Source organism: Patella vulgata, chromosome 8, assembly GCF_932274485.2.
Source record: "Patella vulgata chromosome 8, xgPatVulg1.2, whole genome shotgun sequence".
In the NCBI taxonomy this organism is placed as follows: Eukaryota; Metazoa; Mollusca; class Gastropoda; family Patellidae; genus Patella; species Patella vulgata.
The window spans coordinates 49,909,227-49,936,591 of NC_065886.2; the positions used below are offsets into that span (position 1 = coordinate 49,909,227).

General features: G+C 35.6%; 1 protein-coding gene across 1 annotated transcript in view; it reads left to right on the forward strand.

The window, feature by feature from the left end:
• The first annotated feature begins 2,511 nt into the window (after window positions 1-2,511).
• LOC130010249 (sodium- and chloride-dependent taurine transporter-like) overlaps window positions 2,512-27,365 on the forward strand; it is a 46,987-nt gene continuing 22,133 nt past the window's right edge. The window contains exon 1 of the mRNA XM_050559443.2: window positions 2,512-2,606. Coding sequence (XP_050415400.1) covers window positions 2,604-2,606 — 3 coding nt within the window. The 5' untranslated portion in view covers window positions 2,512-2,603. The remainder of the gene's footprint in view (window positions 2,607-27,365) is intronic.

The window sequence follows — 27,365 nt, forward strand, 5'->3', positions numbered from 1 at the left end:
ATTGTTTTTTAAACATCCAAATATTATTAACCACTAGTATGATGCCTTTTCACTCACCCTGTGTTATATGACATAAAACAACTGTGTCTAGACCTATATACATGTAGTCTATTTAATATTGTGTTTTATTAAAAGGGCGTGAGGGTACAATCTGACGTGTTATTCTTGTTATCTTATCTGGCCGAATGTTAGCATGGGCGCGTTGTATCATAAGATCTGTCATTAAACATGCATTATACAGGAGCTAAATCTGCCTATTGCAGGTCTTTCTTTAGGCCTGAAATGTTTACTAAAGTATAAATTAGACATTAATTAACTGATCCAGGCCTTAATCAACTCTCGATGGCATCAGATTTCTCCGATATTAAATAGATTAGAATGGTTCAGCGATACTTTGATTTAATCAAATATGGAGGACCGAGACTTAGCTTCGATCAACCAGTACGGTGGTTGAAATTATTGCACACGTCTGTCAAACCTTCAAAGGCTAATATCTTCGCTTGCAATAGAGTAATTTGAATGAAATTTTCAAATTATTCATTTTACATCATCTACTTTCGAACTTTTATAGCAAGAATGGCTAGTTCTTTATCTAAATCTTACATAATGTATCTTTAAGTAAACTTACGTGGTTTCGATTCCCCGGTTGTACATAACAAGGAGTAGGGTCGCCTGTTCAACCTCGTGGGGTTTCTCCGGATCCTCCGGTTTCCTCCCACTGCTAAATACCCCTACGCACAAGCGAATTATTGGAAAAAAATTGAACCATATGCTAGTACTAGTTTGTGTCGAGTGGGCGTTACCCCTCCCCCCTCTCTCTTTCTCTCTCTCTCAGATAAACTACCATAACTTATTCGATTATCCAGTATTAAAATCACTTAATGTCCAAAAATGGATCATTTTACAAAGATATGATGAAGCGAAATTCCATCGATCTATCCTGGCGCACTTTACTTTTTTTCTTGACAGAATCTGTGACAAAACAGAGCTACATTTCTTCGTAGTGGAACTTTCCGACATTTTAATATTGTAACACGTCATTCGCCATCTTAACGTTGTCCCGAAATCCAATTAACGGGTCTGTTTTTTTTAGCCTGATTGAGTACAAGACGAGAGATTATCCCGCGTTGATATTGTGTTTTTTAATAATCTATTAAACCGTGAGAAATTTAATATTTTCGGAAAAATATGCATGTCACGCACCGTTACTTTAATTGGGCGTCAACATACTGTGTAAACAATAACAGCTTAGGTCAAATTATGCATATTCATGTCAAGACAAGCACTGTTTTAGACGGAAATAACCATTGCATAAACAAGCACTTAATACGCCCGTACGAAGATAACCCAAAAAGAGCCAACAAGGTGTCCCCTTATGGTTAATGCTAAATGATAAGGCCAGCTCAATTTTTCGTCATATAGGTCACGAGATGTAAACAGTTCTAGCGCTAATTTCAACCCTAGCCCTGGACCTAGCCCCAATGCTTACCCTAACCTACAATCTCGCTAACAATCATGTGCCCTACCTAACCTTATTTAAATCTCAGCGACCTTGACAAAAATTGAGCTGGCCTTAACAAATAGATTTAGTCGTCCCCGTATACCAAGATATGTCCACCATGACCCAATACATTATATTTACATTCCTGCGTTATTACGTCAGCTTAAATTTTAAAACATTCTGGGACGAATAATTTCCTATCCCGCAGATTAAAACGACATGGTTATTTTCATAGTTAATGTCAAAGCTATCAGGTTAAAAACTAAGCCATTCTCTTCTGTTCATTGTTTAAATTTAATTTATTGACAGACAGACGTCTGTCGAATTGACGTGTTGATGTTTTGTTGTCACCACCGTCAAATCCACGTCCTCCATTATTTATATAAATTTTCAGATCAGTATAAAACAATATCAGTTGAGCCAGTGGAAACAAATCTATCAAAGATCCAAGCCACATCAAAACTTGTCACACCATCAGGACTGGAATTTCTGCATATCATCGATAATTGTTTTTTTTTTCGCATTGAGACTTTCCTGAACTTTCAGATAGAAATACGACTTTTTAAAACTTGGGATGTAACATCAACCAATTCGCAGGGTTTATTTGAACAATAATAAGCGCTAGAACGTTCTGTTTATATCATTCAGTTTAATTAACATTGGTATAAATTACGGCTGATCTAATAAATATAGCTATAAACTTTGATAGAAATTACAACTGATTTTGCTCTTTTTCTAAAAGTGGAGGGGGACTGCACCACACACAATTACACAAAACAAATCTACAGACAAGAGAGACAGAAATCACAAACAAACGAACATATCAGATGAATACATGTTACGTTTACAGAATGTGATTAAACTTACAAGCTCTTCCGGTGTCACGGTTTGACCCGATGCCCTGCACACACGAGGTTTTTTCTCTACAAAGGTGAACAAATGCTTGACAAACCGGGAATTTTCCACCCGATAGCAACACATTATTTATTTTTAAAAAAATGACTTTTGCATTTCTACGACTGAAATGTTTTGTGGTTGTTTCAATGTATTCATTTATAAATTATTCAGATTTCTGAGAATATGAAGACAGACGTGATAATGCATGGTAAGTAGTTTTATATCTACGTGTAAAACGTGTCATTTAAAATCATAGGATTTGCACAACAATCAACATTCTCGTGTTCAAGTTTCTTAGAAAAATGATAAGGAGGATTTGGGGAAAATTGCATTTCAACAAACACAATTCATGTGAGATAATTATTTCTATCTTTAATTTACAGGTCACATTTATCGTTTTCCTTCTAATTACTTTGTGGGTTTTTTCTGTGCTTCTCTTTGGCAAGATGAATTTAGCTTTCTGATTGATCTTATAGCTCACATTGGAGGATGTTTTTTTTTTTTTTGGCTCTCAGCCAGTTTCCTTTATCCACGTAGATAGCCGTTCTAGTCTAATAAACAAGATAATTACATTATAACATCATATACGCCTTTTATACACTCACATTTTCATATAGACGTATATTGTCGTCGCCCCTGTCCGCCCGTGGGTCCGTGCGTCCGTTAACATAATGTTTGTGGATAGTCTACAAGTCACAATTTTTATCCAATTTTGACGAAACTTGAAATATAGGTCTATCGTCCAAAGATAGGACCGTAACTTCATAGATTATGGTTTCAAATTGTACAAAAAATCACGTTCTTACCTTGAAGACACACTAAAAGTCACAATTTTCACTCGATTTTGATGAAGCTTGAACTGTATGTTTTATAACCCAAAGATCTTGGTTCCTCTTGATATTCGCGAATATCGAGTCGTAACTTCCTAGATTATGGCCCCGCTTTGTACAAAAAATCGCGTTTTTAGCTTGTGGCCCCTCTACAGGTCACAATTTTTATCCGATTTAAAAAACCGTTCGAATATATCACCGTAACACCATAAAGGTGACCGAGTTCGAATTTCGTGAAAAATCGGACCGAAATTGACGGATAAAATGGCGACTCCTCCTACACAGATACTGTAAAGTATGGCATATCAAGATTGTGGAGCTTTTAGAGATCACGATTTTGATCCAGTTTTGATGAAAATTTAAATTTATGCTTATATCACAAAGATCTGGGTTCCTGTCGATATTCGCGCATATCAGAATGTATACCTGGATTATGACCCCTGATTGTTATAAAATTCGCGTTTTTAGCTCGTGGACCCTCTAGAAGTCACAATTTGTATTCAATTTGAAAAACCCTTTAAATATTATCACCGTTACTTCTCAATGAAGGTTGGGGTCGAATTTCGTAAATATCCGACCGAAACTGCCGGACAAAATGCCGCTCCTTGTGCGCAAATAGACTAAACGTATGTAATACCTAAGTCGTGATCCATCTAGAAATCACAATTTTTATCCGATTTTGATGAAACTTGAAACGTATCTTTATAATCTAAAGATCTCGATTCCTTTTGATATTCGCGCATATCGGACCATAATTTCTAGAATTATGGATCTGGGCGCACGAAAAATCGCATTTTGAGTTTGTGGATCCCCAAGAGGTCACAATTTTTATCCGATTTTAAAAATCTTTTAAACACAGCACCGGTACACTATATTGGAAGTTGAGGTCGAATTTCGGGAAAATCGAAACGAAACTGCCCGACAAAATGGCTGCTCCTTTTACGCAATTGTGTAAAAATGTGTAATACGAAGGTTGTGGATCCTCTAGAGGTCACAATTTTTGTTCGATTTTGATGAAACTTAAAATATATTTTTATATCTCAATAGATTATTGAAGGTTTATGGTAGTTTTTAATTCATAGATCTATTTTTTTATGTAGCCCAGCTCTCAAATCCATATTTAAGAATAACCGGTGTCATTTTCAGTTACAATATAAGCGAGTTTACGGTACCCACAATTGGCACAGACTGATCAAGAGTTCCGTAACGACAATTTAACTTTTAATAACCAAAGAGATTGGCAACCAATGAAGTTTTACGCGTGCATGGAACCGGGTTCAGGGTCAAACCACTCACACTGGGAATTGAATATACAATAATGTAATAATGAACAATCAAAAATGAATATGAAAATTACCACAGGTCAGACGTTTAAATTTAATATTACGTTATAAAGTGTTATATAATGGTATTATGTATGCTAGTTGAATACTAACTGATTGATTGATGACGTAATAACAGACGTCTGATTGTTGTTATGATACAGCTATATATCTTATGTCATCTTTATTAACCCAAATATGTCTACATTTCACCCTTAGGCATTTGAAAGACATCCTTGAAAATTCGCTACCTTGCAGCTTCTTTCAAAAATATTTATTTTCTAGTACTTGTATAGTTATGGTGGGTGCCAGGCACTAGTCAGGGTATGCTTCTGGAACATTGACTGTATTTTTATGTGTTCTGCCATTTACAATCTGATTAAAATACAGATCTATATTTCGTTTCGTTTTTTTTATACTTTGGATGGCCTACACTACATGAAGATCTGACCGGTTGTATTAAAAGGTCACGTAGGGGTCGTACGATCGGCTTTAGACCCTATAACGTCAGTACGAAAGCCCAGAAGGCTCATTCCAAATTTCAAATTCCAAATTAAACAAATTAGAATTTAAATAAATTGTAATTTTACACAACCAATTAGTGCTAGTTTACCTATCAGATACCTGGGCCGGAGAAACACCCATTCCAAATTACTAGATTCGAAATTCGAAATTCCAAATGCGAAAATCCAAATTCCGTCCATTGCACGCTAAGAAGTCGCCGTTAAAGGTGGTTTCACTGGCTAATCCCTCACGCGTAGATGTCAACATTTCCTGAATTCCATAGTTGATCATGCGGTTAATTATTCATCTAGTTATAAGTTCAGGTAATTAATTGTCCATCAGTACAGACAGGTGGTCGATTACCTGAATATAGTTAATACTGACTACACCTCGCATTGCGTCTCGGAACCCTTTATGGTAATATTATATATTTTATTAATGTTGAAATAAACCAAGCGAATTAGTTTATGATACATCTGAAATTGGTTTAGTTTAATCAATATATTATTATGATGTTAACCTCGGAAGCCTATCTGTTATAGTGTATTTTACTTCAGGTAAAATATCTCATCTCTAAAACCCCACATATATAACTTTCTGTTTGCGGCATTGTTAAATAATCTCGTTCTTGCTGCTTGTATAAACTATGGTCTTTGTTGATCTGATACTGTAAAGTGTTAAACAACAGGGCATGATATGTGGCCCCGAACACACAACGGGGCATGATATGTCTTTCCGAACACACAACAGGGCATGATATGTCTTTCCGAACACACAACAGGGCATGATATGTCGTCCCGAACACACAACGGGGCATGATATGTCTTTCCGAACACACAACAGGACATGCTTGCCACTGCAGGGGCCCATCTGTGGTACAGTCACTTGATTTGGAAAGCAAAGGAGAACAATTTCTCGGTTATTTTCAGGCTATTTCTTTTCTTTTGTAAAATCAACGTTTTCGCATTTCTCATTGAATTCCGACTACTAGGTTTTTTTTTATGTACATGCAAATGGTTACACGACTGGACCGTGTCTTGTCGGACAACCCAAACAACTAAACGCGATTTTAGCGGTCAGTGCCACAGGCGCTACCTCTCGGAAAATGGGAAGCGATTTGAAAGAGCTGGAAAAGTGTTTGGGCCCACGCCCGGATTCGTCGCTGGAACATTCTAGTCTATCGTCGAGTGACCTTCCAGCTTCCGCCACCAGTTCATATTCTGAATTGTTTATTTTTTCTGTTGTTGTTTTGTCTAGTACGTGGTAACGCCTGATTTTTTTTGTAATAAATGTTCTGTTGTTAAATTTAACTTTCTTCCTTTTATCGGTGAATCCAAAATATTTGTATTTTCAGGCCAGCAATCAAAATGTGCCTTGGGGTCGACAGAGCCTTAATCTGGCACTAGGTGGGACCCCCTCTCCTCCCCCATTAATAGGAAACAAACTTGTGTTAAATGTTGAAACAACACAAAACTTGTGTTAAAATTTATCAAACAACACAAACTTGTGTTGAAACTTGTGTGAAAATCTACACAAATTTCTGAAACCTGTATAAAAATTTCTGAAACCCGTGTTGGAATTTCTAAAACTTGTGTTGAAATTTCTGAAACTTGTGTTGAAATTTCTGAAACTTGTGTTAAAATTTCTGAAACTTGTGTTATTTCACACAAACTTGTGTATAACTAATTTATATCTAGTATAGCAAGCTTTCTCACGCAGCCCCCTCCTTTTGTTCTGTTTTAACTGTAATGTTTGATAAATGACATGACAATACGTTTATTTGTTGAAATATTATTTATTCATGAAATGATATGAAAAATTAAGTTAATGCCAAATCAATATTAAACGGACATTTCAAAGGGTAAATCCAATACTAATAAAATTGTGGTATACAATAAAAAAAATATTTAAATTTAATAAAAACCAAACCAAGCACTAAAGACATTAAGTATTCATTAAACTGAAATACTTTCAATAACTGAAAAGCTTCAAACAAATGCAATATAAGAGACATATTTATATACAAGTCATAAGCAAGAGGGCGTCACGGTGGTTGAGTGAGTATTAGGCGTCGGCTCGCTTACATGGAGGTCCTTCTTTGATCCCGGTGTTGGCCCGGAAAGCTCATCTGGATTTTCCAGCATAGTTCCTCCATGTCAGTGGTGTAGCACATGCCAAGGGACAATGTATAGTCGCTCGGATGGGATGACAAACCAAGGTCTCATATACACTATAAAAACCTTTGACAGTTGAAATATTTAATAAAAGAGTAAATTGTAGCAATGCTGCCAGGGCAGAATTACCCTCATAACATAGAAAAGTAGGATGTAAAACCATATTTCAAGTTATAAGCAAGGAAAAGTCACCTTAATGTACCTGAAGTTTTTTTTGTATCTTTTTGTATATTCGATCTACATTTGGTTTCTAGATAGTGCCTATATAATACTTTATGATTTCCGATCAAATTCTAAGTGATTTTTATAGGTCACTTTACAGTCTATATTTTACACAAATGTCTGGAGAGAATTAAAATATAATTGTCTTTGGGAAGGATATTTAACCAGCTCAAAAATCCAGACCACAGAAATATAATCAACTAAAAAAGTTGTAAATCTAGCTACTGTAATTACAGTACTGTCAAAAAAGATTTGGCTCTGATTTTTTTTGTAATAAATTTTCTGTTGTTAAATTTACTTTCTTCCTTTTATCGGTGAATCCAAAATATCTGTATTTTCAGGCCAGCAATCAAAATGTGCCTTAGGGTCGACAGAGCCTTAATCTGGCACTAGGTAGCCCCCCCCCCATTAATAGGAAACCTAATGTATCAGCATTTGGAACTCGTTGTATAATATTGCGACTTAATGTAATATAAAAACTGGAATGATGAACCTAATGTTATTACCTGAATCGGTTCATATTGTGACAAATATAAACATAATATTTTCTTTTAATCTCCCAATATATGACTAGTCGTATGGTTTACATTATACATAGTTGTAAATTTCCATGATATAATTGTTTTGTCAAGTCAGTGGTAGAAATTTATCGATCTTTTAATCGATTTATATATACCTACCTATAGCATTATTAATTTAGTAAAATATATATTAGTAAACATAGCTATGTTTTAACTTATGTCAAAATAATCTACTCTATGTCAAAAAAAGTTGTGGATATATCTATTAAAAAAACAAGTACAGTAATGTCGACAATGTTGAGGATATATCTATAAAAAAAGGTCGAAAAAGTTGAGGATATACCCTTTTTAAAAAAAATGTAGGTTACAGCTATATCGAAAATGTTAAGGATATATTTATTTATAAATGGTACAGCTATGTCGAAAATGTTCTGGATATATCAAAAGAGTACAGCTATGTCGAAAAATGTCTATAAAAGTGTTACAACAAAAATGTCTATAAAAGAGTTACAACAAACATGAACTCAAATGAGAAATGGTATTAGGTGTTCTAAACGTAAGAAGCGGCACTATGACCTACTCTTATATCGAATTCCAACTGCCCGGACAGCGGCCACCATAAGTTAAAGAGACAATATAGGCTGGAATGATCGTGGTAAAATCGCTGTGCCTTTAACAAGACCATAGATTATTGCAAACGCACACAGCTTTTATACGAATAGACCCTTATTATCAAATTCGTACACTAATGCTAATATAATTTTGTAAAAAAACCCTAATATTTTATTTCATTAAAAATAGGAATAGACTAGGTCTTTGTTGATTCCTCTCCAGAAATTACCAAAAAATTAATTTATGTTTAACCATATTGAAAGTCACGAATAGATTTCATTTGGATATAATCACACGAACCGTTATTAATATCTTCTTGAGGCTAGAAATAGATATCAGATTTATTTTAAACAGCGAACTTCTTTCTTTCAACTCGGAAACAAATTAGATTCAGAAATTTCATTTACTATCTAATCTCCAACAAATTAGGTTTTCTTTTTATAAATAATATTTTATATGATTTGAAATTGAGGAACAGGCTACACTGTAAAAAATATCCATTTTTTTTGTGGCCGAATTCCGTAATTTAACACCTTTTTTCTGTTAATCGATGGATATTTTTTGGAGAAATTGTGTTAATTGTCTGAATTATTTCTTCAAATTACGTGTTTTATGTATTTCTGTGGAATATTCAGTATTAAACAGGAAATTTCCGTGAAATTTAGGGATAAAATGTTTTATTCCCTTCTATAACGGACTTAATTCTGTTATTTTACGGAATAAACGGTGGAATGACAAGGAAGTTCCGTCAAATTTAGGGATAAAATGTTTTATTCCGTTCTGTAATGGACTTAATTCTGTTGTTTTACGGGATAAACGGTGCAACGATAAGTAATCGTATACATATATAATCATTCCTAATAATCATCATGTTATAGTATTCATTTCAATTTATTAACCATAATATGAAGAATCATATTTTGTAACGTTTGGTATATTAATTGACATGTATATCTAATTTCCATTATTTATAAGATCTATAAAGTGTATTGTTATTCATCATACGGTAATCAGATTGTAAGTATTTTCATAAATATGTAAAAGTATGTTTTAATGCTGCGGGTGTTAAGGTTGTAATATCTGGTAATCAAGCACGCTAAAGTCCGGATAGTACAACCGGTTGGCCAGTGTAAGTCGGTTTGTCTCTATGGCAGAGTCTGCATACCTGCGAATTGATAATACCGCAAACTTACATCTGAAAGCCTCCAACCACTGACGAGTAGCGGTTTGTGATACCTTGCTCTCGATTCTTATAATAGCTAAAAGAGGTTACGTTTAAAAATTATTTGCGATATCACTTCGGTGGAAGCGGACGTTAAATAAAGCTATTTCACGCACGCGTATAAAGTCAATGGTTAATTCAATGAAATTTTTATCACCTTCATGGTCAGGAAACAAAATTTACCAGGATTTTTTTTTTCTGTATTTGAAAATGGAATTTATGTTAATTGAAGGAATTTCTGTAAATTACAGGAAAAACAAATACGGATAAAATTTTCCTGGTAATTTTTGTTTCCGGAATTTTTTACGTTTTTTCACGGAAATTTTTGTTACAGTGTAGACCTATGTTTACTCCTCTCCAGAATTTACAAAAATAAATCTAATTTATGTACATACACAATAATATACATGCAAAATATAACTTTTATTTGAGTCCTACCCAACTTAAAGTGTTATTAGGTATATATTCTAATATTTTCCGCCACAAGGGCATCATCAGGACATAACATAACAATATTAACATCGTAGGTATTATCCGAATTTTTTTCTATTTCCAATGCTAATATTGTTTATTTAACAATACGTAATTAAAGATATCAATTAAATTTGGAATATTATTCTCAATAAAAGTGTCTACCCTAACAGCTAAATCCCTAACTCAATATTTCCCATAAAATTAGAAATTAAAAACACGAATTAGAATTCAATATTGGGCCATCTCAAGCAATATGAACGATGTTATTTTGCCGTGAAAATATATTCACATACCACGCCCATTATCAACTCCCTATTTTCGGATGGCTTAGATATCCGCCCGCCATATCTTCGTTAAACGGTAAGTGGCTGATACTCACGGACACTGCAGATTCAAGCAATGGAAATGAAGACATCGTTTATTATTGCTGGGAATCGAGAATATGAACTGTCAGAATGAAGTAATTTGACTGAGATTTTAAATGATATATTAATTTTGCAGTATCCCTGTTTGGAATAAATCTGATTTAAAGATGCATTCCCACGAAAGTATTGATAGGGTATTTATTTCCAATAAAAGTATGGCAATGTTGGTATATATATAAAATACAAACATCTTGTCTTCACAGAAAAATACTGGATTCTCAGAAAATGTCCAGTAGACTCTGCGATTAAACGGTTGGTGGGGAATAATGCAAGAAATTTACTTAGGCTTCGATTTGCAGTAAATAGACAGCCACTAACGACAAATACATTCAATGGATTCTCCCTAAATCAAGTACTCAAATGACAAACAAGGCAGCTTAAAAAGATTCTTGCGTCATGGGATAGTTTTTTGTTTTGCCTGTAGTGCGGTCCTCCTGCACTCACTATTAATTTTTGATGGATGAAATAATATAAATATTATGTTTTAGTCAAAATATATGATCTAATCGCACAATTTGTACGCGTGAAGGCATCTTTAACTGATAAAATATTAGACTTGGGACAACAAGTTCCTCAGCTTGTTTTCTCTGACCTCACACAGTCAATAAACCCATTACGTTGACATGTCTAATGGTGGATAATAAATGACTTGTACTCTAAATGAATAATGTCATACATTTAATACGACGGCTGACATATTTTTCTCCACCTGTTTCTTTTTTGGCTTTTGAAAATTTGAATGCTTTGATGAGAACTTCTTTTACCCCCCCCCCCCAGTTCTCTGCAACCCCAAATGAACTGGATACTCGTCAATGTGATCGACAGTTAGAGGATACCTAAAATTATATACAAAAATCATAAAGGTCATATCTCTATTTGTTTACGTAAATGTTGTATCTTAATTCTTGTATCTCTGCGTTGATCGAATAAGCCGTAAGTTATTGGAATGTAACGAGAAATGTCAATCCAGTGGTTGTCACGGTAGTTTTTACACCGATTGGAATCTTAGCATTTTCCATACCCAGCAACCGCACCCATATGTCACGGAGCTAAACCAAGCGCATACACAAATCAATGAATAAATTATGAATACATTGTCGAATAGAACAATATGAGAGTGTGTGTGTGTGTGAGAGAGAGAGAGAGAGAGAGTCATTTTGGGACTAACATATGGTTCAATTTTATTTCAATAATTCGCTAGCGCGGACCTGGAGAAAGCCCACGTGGTTGAACAATCGACCCTATTCCTATTGTCACGCACAAGCACAAGCGAGGAATTGAAACCACGCCACTTTACTCAACAACAGACCACCCAGCGTTAAACCACTGGACCCACTCGCCCCTAGACCAATATGAGATGTGTAACGAGCATGCATTTAAAATGACATATGACAAAATTTATTGCCATAATATTTAACGATGCCTCAGTGCGTACAGACTGTGTGATTAGATGATATATTTCGACAACTCGGCAAACCTCAGCAGATTCCAGTACTTACATCTGGCCTCGGCTGTATGACGAAGTCCGCCATTGGAACTACTTTCAAGTTCCCGGATTACCAACTGCGTTGCCCATGACGACGCCTTCGAAGAATGTTTTATCATACAAATATTTCAAAGTCTGAAGCTATTTTTCTTTCAAGTTTATCCGTTTTCTTCTAACAAGGACAACTTTGCAATGAAAATTCTACACACGCTTCGAACGACGCAATTATGATAACTTCTTTTTAAACGCGGCAAGTGTTTCTAATAAGTAAATCGGTGCTGCATTGCAAATGTATAAGGCGTAGATACATATCACTTACCGTCATACAGCCGAGGCTAGATGTAGAGTAACGGAATCTGCCGAGGTTTGCCGAGTGATACTTCGACTAAAAACGAATTTATCTATCAAAAGTGCTGCAAATTCCTCTCATAACATTTTAATTAAAAAAAAAAAAAAAAAAAACAACAAAAAAAACCAAAACAAACTACCCCATGCCGCAATAATCTATTTTAAGCCCCTTATATGTTACGCGATTTGAGTGAGGAAGCGGTCTTCATTAGCCCAGTCAGTGTAGAAAAGTAGGACGTTAAACCGCATTTCATTTGATTTGATTCAGGGAGAATCCATTTATAGCTTATATTTGTCGTTAGTCGATGTCCATTTACCATAAATTTCGAAGCCTCAGTAAATTTTTGGATGATCGTCTGCCAACGTCTTTTTTCCGTCGTTTAATCGAAGGGTTTACTGGACGTTGAAGTCTCCTGATGTTCTCGAGCAGACAGGCTGTCGGTGAAACCTTTGCGTTTTTTTCCTGTGCACTCCCCATGCGTATTTCCAGGGAATCTAGTTTTTTTCTAGTACGATTGGGTGTCTCTACTTTCCATATCTACCAAATAAGCCATACTTTTATTGGACCCTATAATTAGTTTCGTGAGTATGTTTAATATACATGTACATATTAGTGATTTGGATCCAGTGTAATAACAAATGAAGGATTTGGTGCAAACATTAATTTTGTTGTAATAACATTTATTTATTTATATGCTTTTTGGTTGGACTTTAGGATTGACAAAACACTGATATTAGTCATATTGCACCCACAATGTCAACATCCTGATCGGGTTAGAGAATATCGGTTCACAGATTGTGCATTCCTTAACATGCAAGGGCGGATCCAGGAATTTTTGCAAAAGGGGGTTTGCCAGACTCATGTTAAGGACATTTGACAGTAATTGACAATGCATGATGCCATCATAGTCTCCAAATTACGTAGGCATACATACACATTGAGCTGTTTAAAGAGAGAAATCCAACACCCCATTTTATGTCTCTTTAAGTATTGATTAAAGATACATTATGTAAGATTTAGATTATAATAGTTCTAAAATAGATAATGAAAAATCAATATATTGAAAATTTCATTCAAATTACTTTATTCTGAGCCAAATTATCACTATTCGAGACTTAGCCTCACTTCTCCATTTTTAAATTAAATCATTAAATGGCCGAACCGTTCTAATCTACTTAAAATCTCGAGCATGTCTAATTAATAATTTATATAACATTTCAGGCCTACCTAAACATAGACCTGCAATAGGCAAGAGCTCTTACATAATGTATCATAGGTTATCTAAAATATGACACATACTCTCTTCCTAGTATTAGGGGTATGTCGGTTCATTTGGTATTCGGTTACACTATTGTTATATTCTATATGACCTGCTGACTTGTCAAATATGTAGACTGTCATCAATATTGGTAAATGTAATAAGGAAGATACTTAGACATATAGTCCTGAATTTAACACGTCTGTCATACCCAGACATCTAATTAAAAGCCTAAAGATATTTCTATATACGTGTACATGTAAATGCCTATTATGTAATTAGCAAATTTCGCAGGTATTCAATATCCTAACCTGTCAACCGTTGAAAGCAGGTAATACAATTTTGTTTACCTACATTTTTTTTTGCTCAGTCCTAAAGGACTACTTAAAGGACACTATAGGTATCAGTCATTATCACATACGTGATAGAACTGGTTAAACACGTTCCAAATATAATTTTAACAAGACCAAAAGTTATGTGAGACTGTGAGAGGACATCTGACAATACAAAATGTAATTGAATGTCACTAGATAAGAGAAAACGAGAAAAAGAAATAGTCCGTACATTCCGTGCATTATATTTGGAACGTGTTTAACCAGTTCTGTCGCATATGTGAATGTGACTGACACCAATATTGTCCTTTAAATGTGAACTGAAGATCTAAGCTCTTAAGATGATGTACGATTGTTAACTAATCTATTCTGTGTTATATGGTGTCAACAATCAGATCAGTTATATATAGAATAGCCGTGATCATATAATACCTTATTATTATAAGATTAACATATATATTAATGTACTAATAAACTTAAATAATCACCATTTATACAGATAATCCTACAGATAATCCTTTATTGTGTATAAAATAGGGAGTGTATAATAAAATTTAAAGAGCCAGTCTCGATTATATTTTGGAGAATAAAACTGCTTAATTTTGTGTGAAAAGCCCTTAAAAGCTTCTACCTTAGGGTCGAGCAACAAACTCAATATACGACGTTTCCAAACAACTTAAACCCGTCAGTCTTCATCTGGAAATGGAGACCAATGTCCCAAGCTGTATTATATGGTGTCTGGTTAAAATCAGACTTTTATTTTACAAAAATAACGTGGAGGTGAAATTTACCGTTTTTATCAGGTACAACACGTGGGCCATGCACTATATATACCTCTAAAGGAACGGTAATAGATTATCAGGTCACCCAACGAAAACATTGACCTGAAATTTGAAAATGTTACGTGTCCGGGTAAGCGATTTTGAAGTTCATGTCCAAACGACTCAATATTTAGGGCTGAAATTTTGAGACACGGTAAATACACCATTCCTCTATATTTTGGCATCTAAATTTCATACGTACACAGACTTTTATTTTTAAGGCTCTGTTAAAATCGGGATAGTCCCTTTAACGAAAAACATGTTAGAGCTATCATATATTCTACAACGACGGGACATTTTTATTCGGCTGATGAATTTACCGTCAGAAAAGAGATCAGAACCCACCCAGTACTCACTTCGGTATCTGACCAAATAATTATGTACCATTAATCGTCCCCTGTCAAGTTTAAAATAACATTCATTGTACGGAGACAATAACATAATCCCTACTTTTTGTCAACAGAGTGAGTGCAAGGTGATCGTTTACGTCAATGACGAATGTACGGAAGCCTACAATGGATATTTTTCTAACATAAAAAAGTAAATCAGCGTAGGAAAATAATACGTATTGTTGTAGTACTTTACCATTTAAAGGGCGTGCATAGGCAATTTATATATCAACATAATTGGGGCGAGGATTTAGATCAACAGGTATGCCCTTATATCATGTAGGGCCGCCTACATCATAGTTTTCTCCTAGCTCTTTAGCTTTCTCCCAAAGTGGAATCCTAAAAGATGGATTTTAAGTTAATGGTCGTTTATTCCTGTTGGATATGACCTGTAACATGAATTTAGAGAATTGCCGCCAGAATGAAATCCAAAATGGCGGAATTTTAATTAATCGTAATAAAATATTATTTTCTCCATATAACCATCGAATATATCGGAAGATATGACCTTTACTATTTCTTTTTTTTTGTTTTCCGATGTCTCCGAATCTAAAGATAAATTTCGAAAATTCAACATGGCAGCAATCAAAATGGACTCAATAATGGCAGATTTTAAGTTAACCGTCATTTTTTCCTGATGGATATGACTTGTAGGATGTCATTTATGTGGTTGTCGATGTGGTTGAATTTCGAGAATCCATGACGGCTTATAATATGTCTTATGTAGGGTTTAGTGGTTGTTGATTTCAGTGTCTACCCAAAAACCTAGCCAAGATAGTGTAAATTTAAAACGATAATCAAAATAGAATCCAAAATTGCGATTTTTGTTGTTGGAAATATTGGTTGTTAAATAACGTTTTCAGAGTTACTGAATTCAGTATTTGGTTCAAAAATTAATTGCCAATACGATTGTCACACATCAAATTTTTGCATAAGCTAGAAACATCAGAACATACTATAGAAAACATAAATTTACAGTCAGTTTTTCAAAAGAAATTTCACGCCGGGGAGGAGCGAACCACAGCGGCCCCCCATAGGGTGGGAACCCCTTTCGAAGCCAGGTTCGAGACCAGTTTGAGCCCCGGTCCGACTCTGGCATCATCTAGATTCTAGACCGATTGTAAACACGGGTTAAGTTTTGTCTGTTATAGCCACGGTAATACCGTTTTTCGCCAGCAATGGACATTAGACAATACATATATGATCCTGGTGTTTTTATCTTATGCATATATATTAACAGTTCATCAAAAACGACGTAAATTCATGACTACGCAAGAACATTAACCAGTTTAGGGACAACCATACTCCTGAAAAAACCATACTCCTTTTCAGCCCATTCCTGAAAAGGGAGGGGACAGATGTGATGATAAAACGTGTTTCGAATTCTCGCATTATTTGATTACTTTAATTATCAGTAAAAATACGCCATATATAATTCGTATATTATTTTACAGTTATATACAAGAAATGTTTCCGTTTTATCCAATGAGCAATTTATTGTTAGGTCATGTAGAAAGATATGATGTTAAAACATGTTGCAAATTTCCGTATTCCATTGTAGACCTTAACTTATCATATAAATTAACCGGTATATATTTTTACAGGTACAAAAATGTTTCCGTGTTATTCAATGAACAATTTATTGTTAATTTGCAGAGAACGATATGGTGTTAAACGTGTTACAAATTAACAACTGGTATATTAGTCGAGTATTTTACAGCTACAAGAAACTTTACGTTTAATCGAAAATTCCAATAAACAATTTATTTTTAGGTTAAAGTGAGAGTCCTACAGGTGGTAGACCAAATTTAAACGTTGTTCAAATGTGTATGCAAATAGATTATTATACTGAAGGTCCACCTGGATAGAAAATAAGATTTTGTGTGAAACAGATGTCCTGGAAACACATGGGTTCACTAACATCAAATATCTAGTTCTACAAATTGTATTTGTTCCTTCTAAGCTAATTCCTATGCGGAACAAACCTTTCCGTTTCATCAAAAATTCCAATAAATAATTTATTTTTAGTTCGAGGGGAAGTGTTACAGGTGGTAGGCCATATTTAAAGGCTGTTTAAATGTGTATTTTGTTAAATGAACTCGTGGGTTACTAGCGGTCTATAAGATATCAGGGATTGGCTGGGGGTCCCGATCCTTGCTTCATTAGGGGTTCCCACGCTATGGGGGGGGGGGCTTTCCAAACGGGTGCAAAAGGTTTTTGAAAAACCATATGTAAATGGTACTGTCTATGGTATATCATGGCTTTTCTAGCCTATGCACATATTGAACGTGGGGCATTTTTAACAATTCATCAAATACAAGGTAAATTCATGACTAACAGGGGACCCTAAAATACATTAACCAGTTTAGAGACCCTTGAGACTACCATGCGCCTTTTCGGCCCATCCCTGGAATTGATACCACAGCGGTTGTAAACACAGATCGCATAACCATTTCTGACCTAATATTAGGGCGCAAATTCTTAACAACTAGATGCATCGAAACAACTTTTAACCCCGGGGAAGATGGTGCAAAGAAATACCAAATGAAGAAAATTGGACTTAAAAATGAATTCTTAAATTTACTTTTGAACCAAAAATACAATTTAGTAACCCTGAAAATCTTATATAAGACATATTACAAGCTATATACAACGGAAGAAAGTGACGATTAATTTGAAAAAATCCGCCATTTTGGACTTCATTCTAGCGGCCATTTTGGATTTCGAAATTTAATTTTTTGAGATCAGAATTCAACCAAATGGCATCTAAAACCACGCGAAAGACATGTTACAAGTCGTATCCAAAAGGGAAAAATAATGATTAATTTAAAATCCGCCATTTTGGCAGCGATTTTGAATTTCTACCGAGTTGGATTTTCAAAATTAATTTTTAAATCCAGAGGCATCAAAAACCATATAAAAGACAAAGTAAAAGTCATATCTTACGATATAGTGATTGGTTATGTACGGGGACAATGCCATTTTATTACCAACTTTGGCAGCCGTTTAGAAAAAATGGCAGATACTATGTTGCACCGTTCGTATATGACATGTTTGAAAATAGACATTTAATGTAATTTGTTATTCCACAAGGCCTAATTCCTAAATACCTTACAAACAATATAAATATAATGTAATAGACTTCTAGAAATCTATGTTATTTTTTGTTTATTGTATTGTATGCTTTACCATATTTGGGTATCTATCATGCATCTATAAAGCATTATTATTATTATAATATTCCACAAGTGATATCGCATGTGATTGCGTGGCTGCCCTGATTTATCATTCCGTCTTTCTTTCACACACCTCAGTGATCGACAGGCATTTCAAAACAAAGTGCAGGCGAAAACGCCGCTGTCCTGGCAAAATTCCATGGTAAATAAACATAACCATACTATGTTAATCTCTAAACAAAGTAAGTAAAATTGTTTTTAAAGTGGCGCTAAAACCCATCCCATTTCGTGTTTCGTTTCGTTTAAAGAAGCAGCGTGGGTCGATTTAATGTTGTGGTGAACTTTTTGTTTAAATATACAAAAATACGAATGTTCGAATGTTTATATACTATAGTATTATTATCATTATCATCTGTACGAATATACTGTATGATGATCTTTATTTTTTTTTTAAAGTGTACTTGTTATGCGTCTGAGATAATATAACGAGATTAAATTTGTGATAATGGTATGTAGACCAACTTTGATTAAATATCACTGCATAACAACACTTAACTTTATCTATTGACGTACACGAGAATAAACAATAACAATTTCATGAAAAGCTGTTTTTTACCCATAACTTTAAACAGTTAAACTTCTTTGACATAGAAACACAATCTTATTAAAACACAGATCCTATTTCATTTCGTTTTTTATTGTTCAAAATTTCGTTTTATTTGTCTTTACTACACTAGGACCTAGAAGAGTTGCTATATACTCGTGTTCTGGATGATGTGAGGGATTAGCATAGGGTGTACGGAACTGTGGGTAACCCACTTGAAACAGCAACGCTGATTGGTTAATCAAATGTCTAACGTCATAGGGTCAAAAGCCTCTTGTATGACCTCTGACACGACCTTTCACTACAACCGGTCAGACCTCCATGTAGTGTAGGCCATCGAAAGTATAAAAAAACAAAACGAAACGAAATATAGATCTGTATTTTAATCAGATTGGTAGAAACAAAAGGTATGACGTCATCGTCGCCATCCTGGAATTGTGACGTAATATCAAAATTAGAAGCCCGTCAATCGATGCGCAACTGTCAAAGGAACAGACATGACAAGTTTCATCCTACAATAATCTATTAAATTGGGTTGCTCTGGTGAGTGGACTTGATTATATGTGGTAAGCACATGTTCAACGCCAGGGCATGTACGATTTGAATTCCTTTATAAACAACTAAAGACTTATGAACTTGGGTGTAGTAGCCTATCTTTCAAATTATGTAATTATGCATGATTATGTGTGTGCTAATAATAAAATTCTTACTTCAATGTAAGCAACTTCTTACGTGCATATAGTACATTGCATTTAAAAATGTTAATTCATAAAACATATGTCTTCAATATTTCAGTTATGATTTATATTTTTTGTTCTTTTTTCATTATTATTTTTGATTTAGTGCCATATTTTTTATATTAAAGCAGATCGTAGTCCGTTTAGTTTCGTAAACATTTTGACATTTCACAAATATTCCGCAGTAAGAGCGACACAGTTATGACATTTCACAAATATTACGCAGTAACAGCGACACAGTTATGATGTTGTTTAAAATTATATGTGTGACCGGGTGGCTGATGGTGGCCATGTATAATCTAAAATCTCGCCTTTGTCGTAACCGGACAACATGAATTGCCGTAATATTAGGGGGAAGACACGACAAAGTAATCTTGCGATACTATCGAATTCATAATATGGTTGAAGCCCATAGGTAGGAGATAACTTTGGGACAAAGGCCACCAGCAGCGACACCAGTAGTTAATAAATGTATTTATACGGACTTAGAAAATCGTGGTACCATTATCCTGTCTCAGGTTACAAGTTACAGGTAACTTGTCAATGTACTCGGTGATAGGGTTCACCGGAAAATATGGGTAACTAATACTCTACCCGGCATCTCCACCACATGAGAACGTGCACTGCTTGGGTTATATTTGGACTTTCTTATGATGGAGTTACGTAACTCTAAAACGTCGAAGCACAGCGTTCCCACAATATTTATTATTACGGGAGCTTTAATTTAAAGAAACTTAATAAAGTTACGTCAAACTGGATTTATTAACGAATGAACATCACAATACAATAAAAACAATTAAAATCCCATTAAAACATCAATTACAAATTATCTATTAATGAGTAATTGAATATAAAATACCACTATATTTTATATGAACATTATAATATTATAATATTGATCAATTATTGAATAAGCATTATCGTCATGCTATGTGAATAAGTGTAGTAATAAATTATTTAATTATTTCACATAATAATATTATGCATAACGAAACATGAATTATTAGGCGACTCGAATATAAACTAACTCACCTATAAGAAACATAAGTAATAATTATTTAACGAATGAACATAATTGTCTTTATTTCATATCTTATATTTATACCCAGTTGTTATCGCCAGCTTACTAAAACTAACCATCTAAACTAGAAATATTTCAACATATACATGATAAGATTTAATAAAAATTAACATATTTACATTATTGACTCGTAAATAAAATAAAGGTATATACTGAATCCATACCTAAGATGCATATTAAGTAATATTAAAGTAAAATATTAAGTACTGGTCAATTAGACGTTGTTTTTTTTCGTATTAGTACGCCCAGGGTTCGGAAAGAAGATAAACTTATCGACTTTAAAGGCTCAATACCACTTTAATTGTAACTGAATAATATGTCCCAATCTTTATTCTGGTCAACAAATTGCACTATTTTACAATATTTCAATTAATTGATGATACAAATTTCATCTTAACACACCTAATTTAAAAAAATGGAAAAATTCAACTAAATGATTTGAAAAGCCTGACGTAAAGCTTTTCAAATGTGACTTGGATTTAAAAATATTTTTGAACCCTCTGGACAAGTAAAATAGGATTTAATGGATAATTTACACAACAGGTAGGACACTAACACATCTAGTACTTAGAATAAGGCTATTTTTTATTTTCTGGAGCTGTCAAGCCAGCAAGAGTGTTATTGTCCCTTTAAAGCAATTAGTAACTATAGATACACCACAATATGTACTACAAGAATACTATAATAGGAATATATTGTTCTGTTTGGTGTGGTGATACTATTATACTATATACATGTAGATTACTATTGTCTGCAATATCTGTGTAATTTGTGTGTTCCATTATCCACACCTTTGTCTTGTAGATTTTGTTTTGTTTTGCGTGAAATGCGGCCCTCCTGCTCTTACTATTAAGAGCTGAGTTTTAGATTTTCGTATTGAAGAATGTTCTTGTTGTTGGGTTTTCCTACTGTTTGCTTATTACACTTTATGTATTAAAATTACATTCCCACGAAAGTATTTAAAGGGACCATCCAGATTTAACAGAGTCTCAGAAATAAAAGTCCGTGCATATAGGAAATTTAAGCGCCAAAATATAGAGGAATGGTGTATTTACCTTGCCTCAAAATTTCAGCTCAAAATATTGAGTTGTTTGGACGTGAACCGCATATCCGGACACATAACCCTTTTAAGATTTCGGGTCATTTTTTTCGTTGGGTGACCTGATAATCTATTGCCGGCTGGGACACATGTCCGGTAGATCCTTGGAGGTAGCCTTGGCTCTTGCCAACCTATAAGAGTGGAACTCAGACTGAAATGACATGAAATGAAATGAAATGACATGGGGTTAAACGTCTTACTGTTCTGCTCCGAACTGGGCTAATAAAGACGGGCATACGCCATACAGTGTGCTATGAGAGGAATTTTGCCCGGACAGTGGCACTACGGCCTACTCAAAGGGTCTTTTACGTGCACGCCAATGTGTACACGGGACCTCGGTTTTTCGTCCCATCCGAACGACTAGACAGTTGTCATTGTCAGGCCATGCGTCCTGCGTCACTGACAAGGTGGAACCACGCCGGAAAATCGGGATGAACTTTCTCGGCCAATGCAGGGATCGAACACCCGACCTCCAGACTAGCGAGCCAACGTCTTACCCACTTAGCCACAATGACCCCCCCCCCCGGAACTTAGACTAGCATATCTGCACGAATAGTATATCACATTACACAAAATTTAAAATCTGAGTAAATTTGGAGGAAAAGAAATCATGCTGTAACATTAATCTCCCCAATGCGTCATATGGACGTGTACTGAATTAGGTCTACGCTATACAATTTCCTGACAAATATCAGATTATATTAAATGTGACAAGACAAGACGGTGGATTAAAGGATGACTACCTGATATAAGATACTGTCTCCTACGGCAATACATTCATGGACCTTTCTGTTAAACTATTGTCGGGTTAATCCTGTTTCAGTTTTAACGTTAGCAAGAACTCATTAAAGAGAGAGAGAGAGAGAGAGAGAGAGAGGGGGGAGGGGTTTAACGTCCAGTCGACACAAACCAAACTAGGTCATTTCGGAAACCGGGGGACCCGGAGAGAGAAAACCCATGAGGTTTGGATCGCGACTATACTCTGTGTCACGTACAACCGTGGAATCGAAAGACAGAGAGAGAGAGAGTAATGGGGTTTAACGTCCACTCGACACAAACTAGGTCATTTCGGGACTAACATATGGTTTAATTTTATTTCAATAATTCGCTAGTTGCGCGTAGGCGTTTTTAGCATTGGGAGGAAACCGGACGACCCGCAGAAAACCCACGGGGTTGGACAGCCGGGGAATCGAAACCACGCCAGTTGACTCAATGACAGACCTTATATTTTCGGTTAAAATTCGATTGCGGAAAAATGACTGTCATGCGACGCTTACCATTCTATGTGACTATCTGTATTTCCAGAAAACTTTTCAGAATTCAATGAAAGGGTTGAACTGAATATAACAGACTGCATCCAATTATAATTGAGCTCGGATCGTGGCCCTTTAAGATAGGTGAAAGTAGTCGAAATTTGAGTACATTCCCCAACTTTACTGCTTCTTTGTGCATGTTTGAATGGCGTGATTATCTAGTTCAAATACTGTCTTTAGATTGCGTGAAAATTGCATATTTATTATGTTACGTACTGGATGCGTCATAAGTCTAAAGTTCATTTTCCTTATTTCAATTCAACAAATAAAAAAAAGGGTGAAAGGAATTCGTTAGAGAGGAATGTAGACATTAAAAAAAAAAAAAAAAACCCCGACAAAAAAAATCAACAAGGACCTATCCTTCAAAACAGATAGAAAATGATGACGCCATGTGATTGTTGTGTATTAAATATGATATTATGGACAGGTTGTCGTTATGGACAGGTTGTCGAAGTGCTCGTAGTAAAAACCACATAGCTGGATCCGTGGGTGATTTACATATTAAAAAATGTTCGTCCAATTGAGAGGGATTCACCAGTCCGCGGATGCACTAGTCCGTCGCTAAATACTATAAATATGGGTATCAAAAAAACCCAGCAGGTATGGTGGCTGTGTCGCCCTTCATAAAACGCCAACCTCACAATTTAACCCTACACCACGACAACCCGACATCACGACATTTTAACCCAACAATACGACATCTTTACCCGACACCACGACATTAATGTCGCGTAAAAATGTCGTATTGTCCTATTAAAATGTCGTGATGTCGGGTTGTCGGCCATCTTCCTCTTGATTATGTACACTGATCCTGGTGTTGGTCAAGTAAGTTCCTCGGGACTTTGCAGCGAGGTTTCTTCCTTTCTGTAGTGCAGGACGAAGGGCCTGGCAAAGAACAGTGTCTAGTTGTGTAAATGGGACGACAACACAAGCCCCTGTGTACACATTTGAGTGCACATAACAGAACCCCTCACAGTTGGAATTCGGTGGAGAAATGCCACTGTCCCTAGACAATTTCCTTCATAGCCCTCTGCATAGCGTATGCCTATCATCAATAGTCCAATTGTCACAGACAAGTAGGAAAATTAAATGAAATAAAATGGGGTTTAACGTCCTACTGTTCTGCTCCGAGTGGACTAATGAAGACGGGTATGCGCTATACAGTGTGCTATGAGGGAAACTTTGCCCGGCTAGCGGCGCAACCGATCTACTCTTAATTGAATTCAATCAATTCTTGGAAAAATGGTTACTTACCATTGTCAGTGTTGGTGCGTTGCGTATGTCAGGCTTGGTGCATTACATTGCTTTGTCGGGGTTTGTGCTTTACATTTCATTGTCGGGGTTGGTGTTACATTTCATTGTTGTTAGGGGTTGGTGCTTTACATTTCATTGTCCGTGTGGTTGCGTTACATTTCATTGTCAGGGTGGGTGCGTTAGTATTATTATCAATCGTAAAAATGACAATAATATATATCGGTGGACTAATGAACCCGCGTAGTAGTGCACCCGCGGAGTAGTGAACAGTCTCCGTCGAGGAGTAGTGAACAGTCTCCGTCGCGGAGTAGTGAACAGTCTCGTCGCGGAGTAAGTTCCATATGGTTAAGAATTAATCAAAAGTTCAACACATCAAAGTTTTAAAGTTATAGGCATTCCATTCCATTAGGGGTTTTCTTGCGTATGACGCCATGAAATCAGTAGAAATGTATCGGAACTGCTGAAAACTCATTGAGGAATGATTGGTTTTAATAATCTTTGGATCAAAGTGACTTTTAGTCATGTTTTTAAAGTGTGATAAACAAGTATATTTTAGTATAAGTAAGGTAAACAAGTATATTTTAGTATGAGTTATTTATGTGATATATTTGAGAAATGGAATGTCCTTGTAACAAGGTTATTGGTGTAAGAAATGGGTTGATTAATCTAATCTGTGGCAGTTTGTATATCATCTTACATTTATACTTATATATATAATAATATACCATGTACTTAACAAACCTTTAATAGCTTTTTAATGAGATTGATCAAGGTTTAACATCTCGTCCAGACATTATTAAAACCATTTTAAGACAAGTATGTGGTATTTCTAAGGTTACTGGAGCAATGCGGGGTTCGTGTGTGTGTGAAGGGGGGTGGGGGTGGGGGTCAAGGACAGCCGCGTTTCATCGCACTCTTTGTCGTATTTCAGCTGCCGTTAAAGTGCAGTACGTCATTGTAAATGATAACGACTAGACGCCCTGCCCTTCTTCTCCTGACACACAAGAACCGGCCTTGAAGCACATTTGGGGTCGTAACCCATTGCATTCTCGTTGCTTTGAACAGACATTTGTATACTCATGGAAGATTATTCCTCACATTTCCCAGATACTAGGAATAAAAGCAAAGCTAGGTCTAGAGTCAGTCTATCAATGAAGAAGGTGACATCTAACGATATAAACAAGAGCCAAAAGCTGTTTTATCGCTCATAGGAAATGTTAATTAGCAGAACATGTAGCTTCTCGTCTGAGAAAGAGAGACAAGCATATGGTTCTATTTTTTTTTTTCAATAGTTCGCTTACGCGTAGGGGTCTTTAGCAGTGGGAGGAAACCGGAGGAGCCTGAAAAAAAAACACGAGGTTGGACATGCTCGTCTTTATTGGACCTCGCAACATTTATTTTATTTATTATGACCATTTAGTGCACTGCTTGGACAGCTGGGTTTCCGCGTGCACATTTTCGAATGAAAACAGTCAACGGTTTTTTTCAGCGCCGGATTAATCACGGGGCACGGTGGGGCCCAGGCCCCATGGCACCCAACATCAGGGAACTCCCACAAAAAATCTCAGTTGCCTAAAAGGCGACGTGAGCACGGTCGGACCGAGGACTCTATCTGCTAGTGGCAGTGATGTGGCCCTCCGAGGCCCTCCATCGGCTTTTCAAATTCCTGGACATTGGGGCCCCTTCAATCCATGGTGGCCTTTGACATCCGAGAATTCGGTGTTATCCAGCGATGCTGCTTCATACTTTCGACTGGTATCCGTGCTTCTTTTTTTGATCATTTAGCGGGGAAAGTGTATCAAGAAAACGCATTAAAATCCTCTTTAGCGGCAATAGTTTGGTTACACTTTGTTGTGCCACTAGAAGCTGGAATCAAAGTAATATAACTATGAACTATTGGAGGTTTTTTTTTAACGCAGAATCTGTCAAAAATGTCATTGGTAATCTCTGACGATACTTTTTTCTTTTTGTTTCCGGTGAATGGAGAAACGTTGGTTTCTTTACACGTGCTCAAGGCCCCAGGGCCCCCACTATATGGTTAATCCAGTGCTGTTTTTCTTTCTGACGTACACGCTAAAGTGGACCTCGTTTTAATATCCCATCTAAAGGAATGGACCACACGTTCCCTGCATGTTGAGAGTCTAATTGCGCTAACCGCTCGATTAACCGATTATATGGGACCGAGCAACTTTATTTGACCAAATCTATATGTAATTTAAGTTTGAGTAAATTTTGGGGAAAAGAAATTATGCAATATCACATTAATCCCCCTCAATGCGTCATATGGACGTGTACTGAATTAGGTCTACGCTATACAGATTATATTAAATGTCACACAACAAGACGGTGGATTAAAGGATGACTATCTTATACAAGATACTGTCTCCTGCGGCAATACAAATAACAAATGTAAATTTCTTACCGTCCTGTTAAACGAGTTAGATCCTCGTTTAGATAGTTTAATCTCAATTTAAACGTTTATATTATAAAGTTAGCAGGATTGATTTTGGGAGGAATGTTTGTGTTGTGATGCTTACCATTTTAAGCGACTAACCAACATGCGAGATAGTGTTTCAACAGGCATTTAAAAGGTATCGGTTAAACTGAATATAATAAACTGGGTGAGGTAAGAATAAAAATTGAAACTCGTTTTCAGTAATTAGTTAAATAATAATGTACATTTTGTAGAGCGCCAAATCCATCCAAAAGCATGCTCAAAGCGCAAGAAGAAAATAGTTATATACACAGTGAACAGAAAGTCT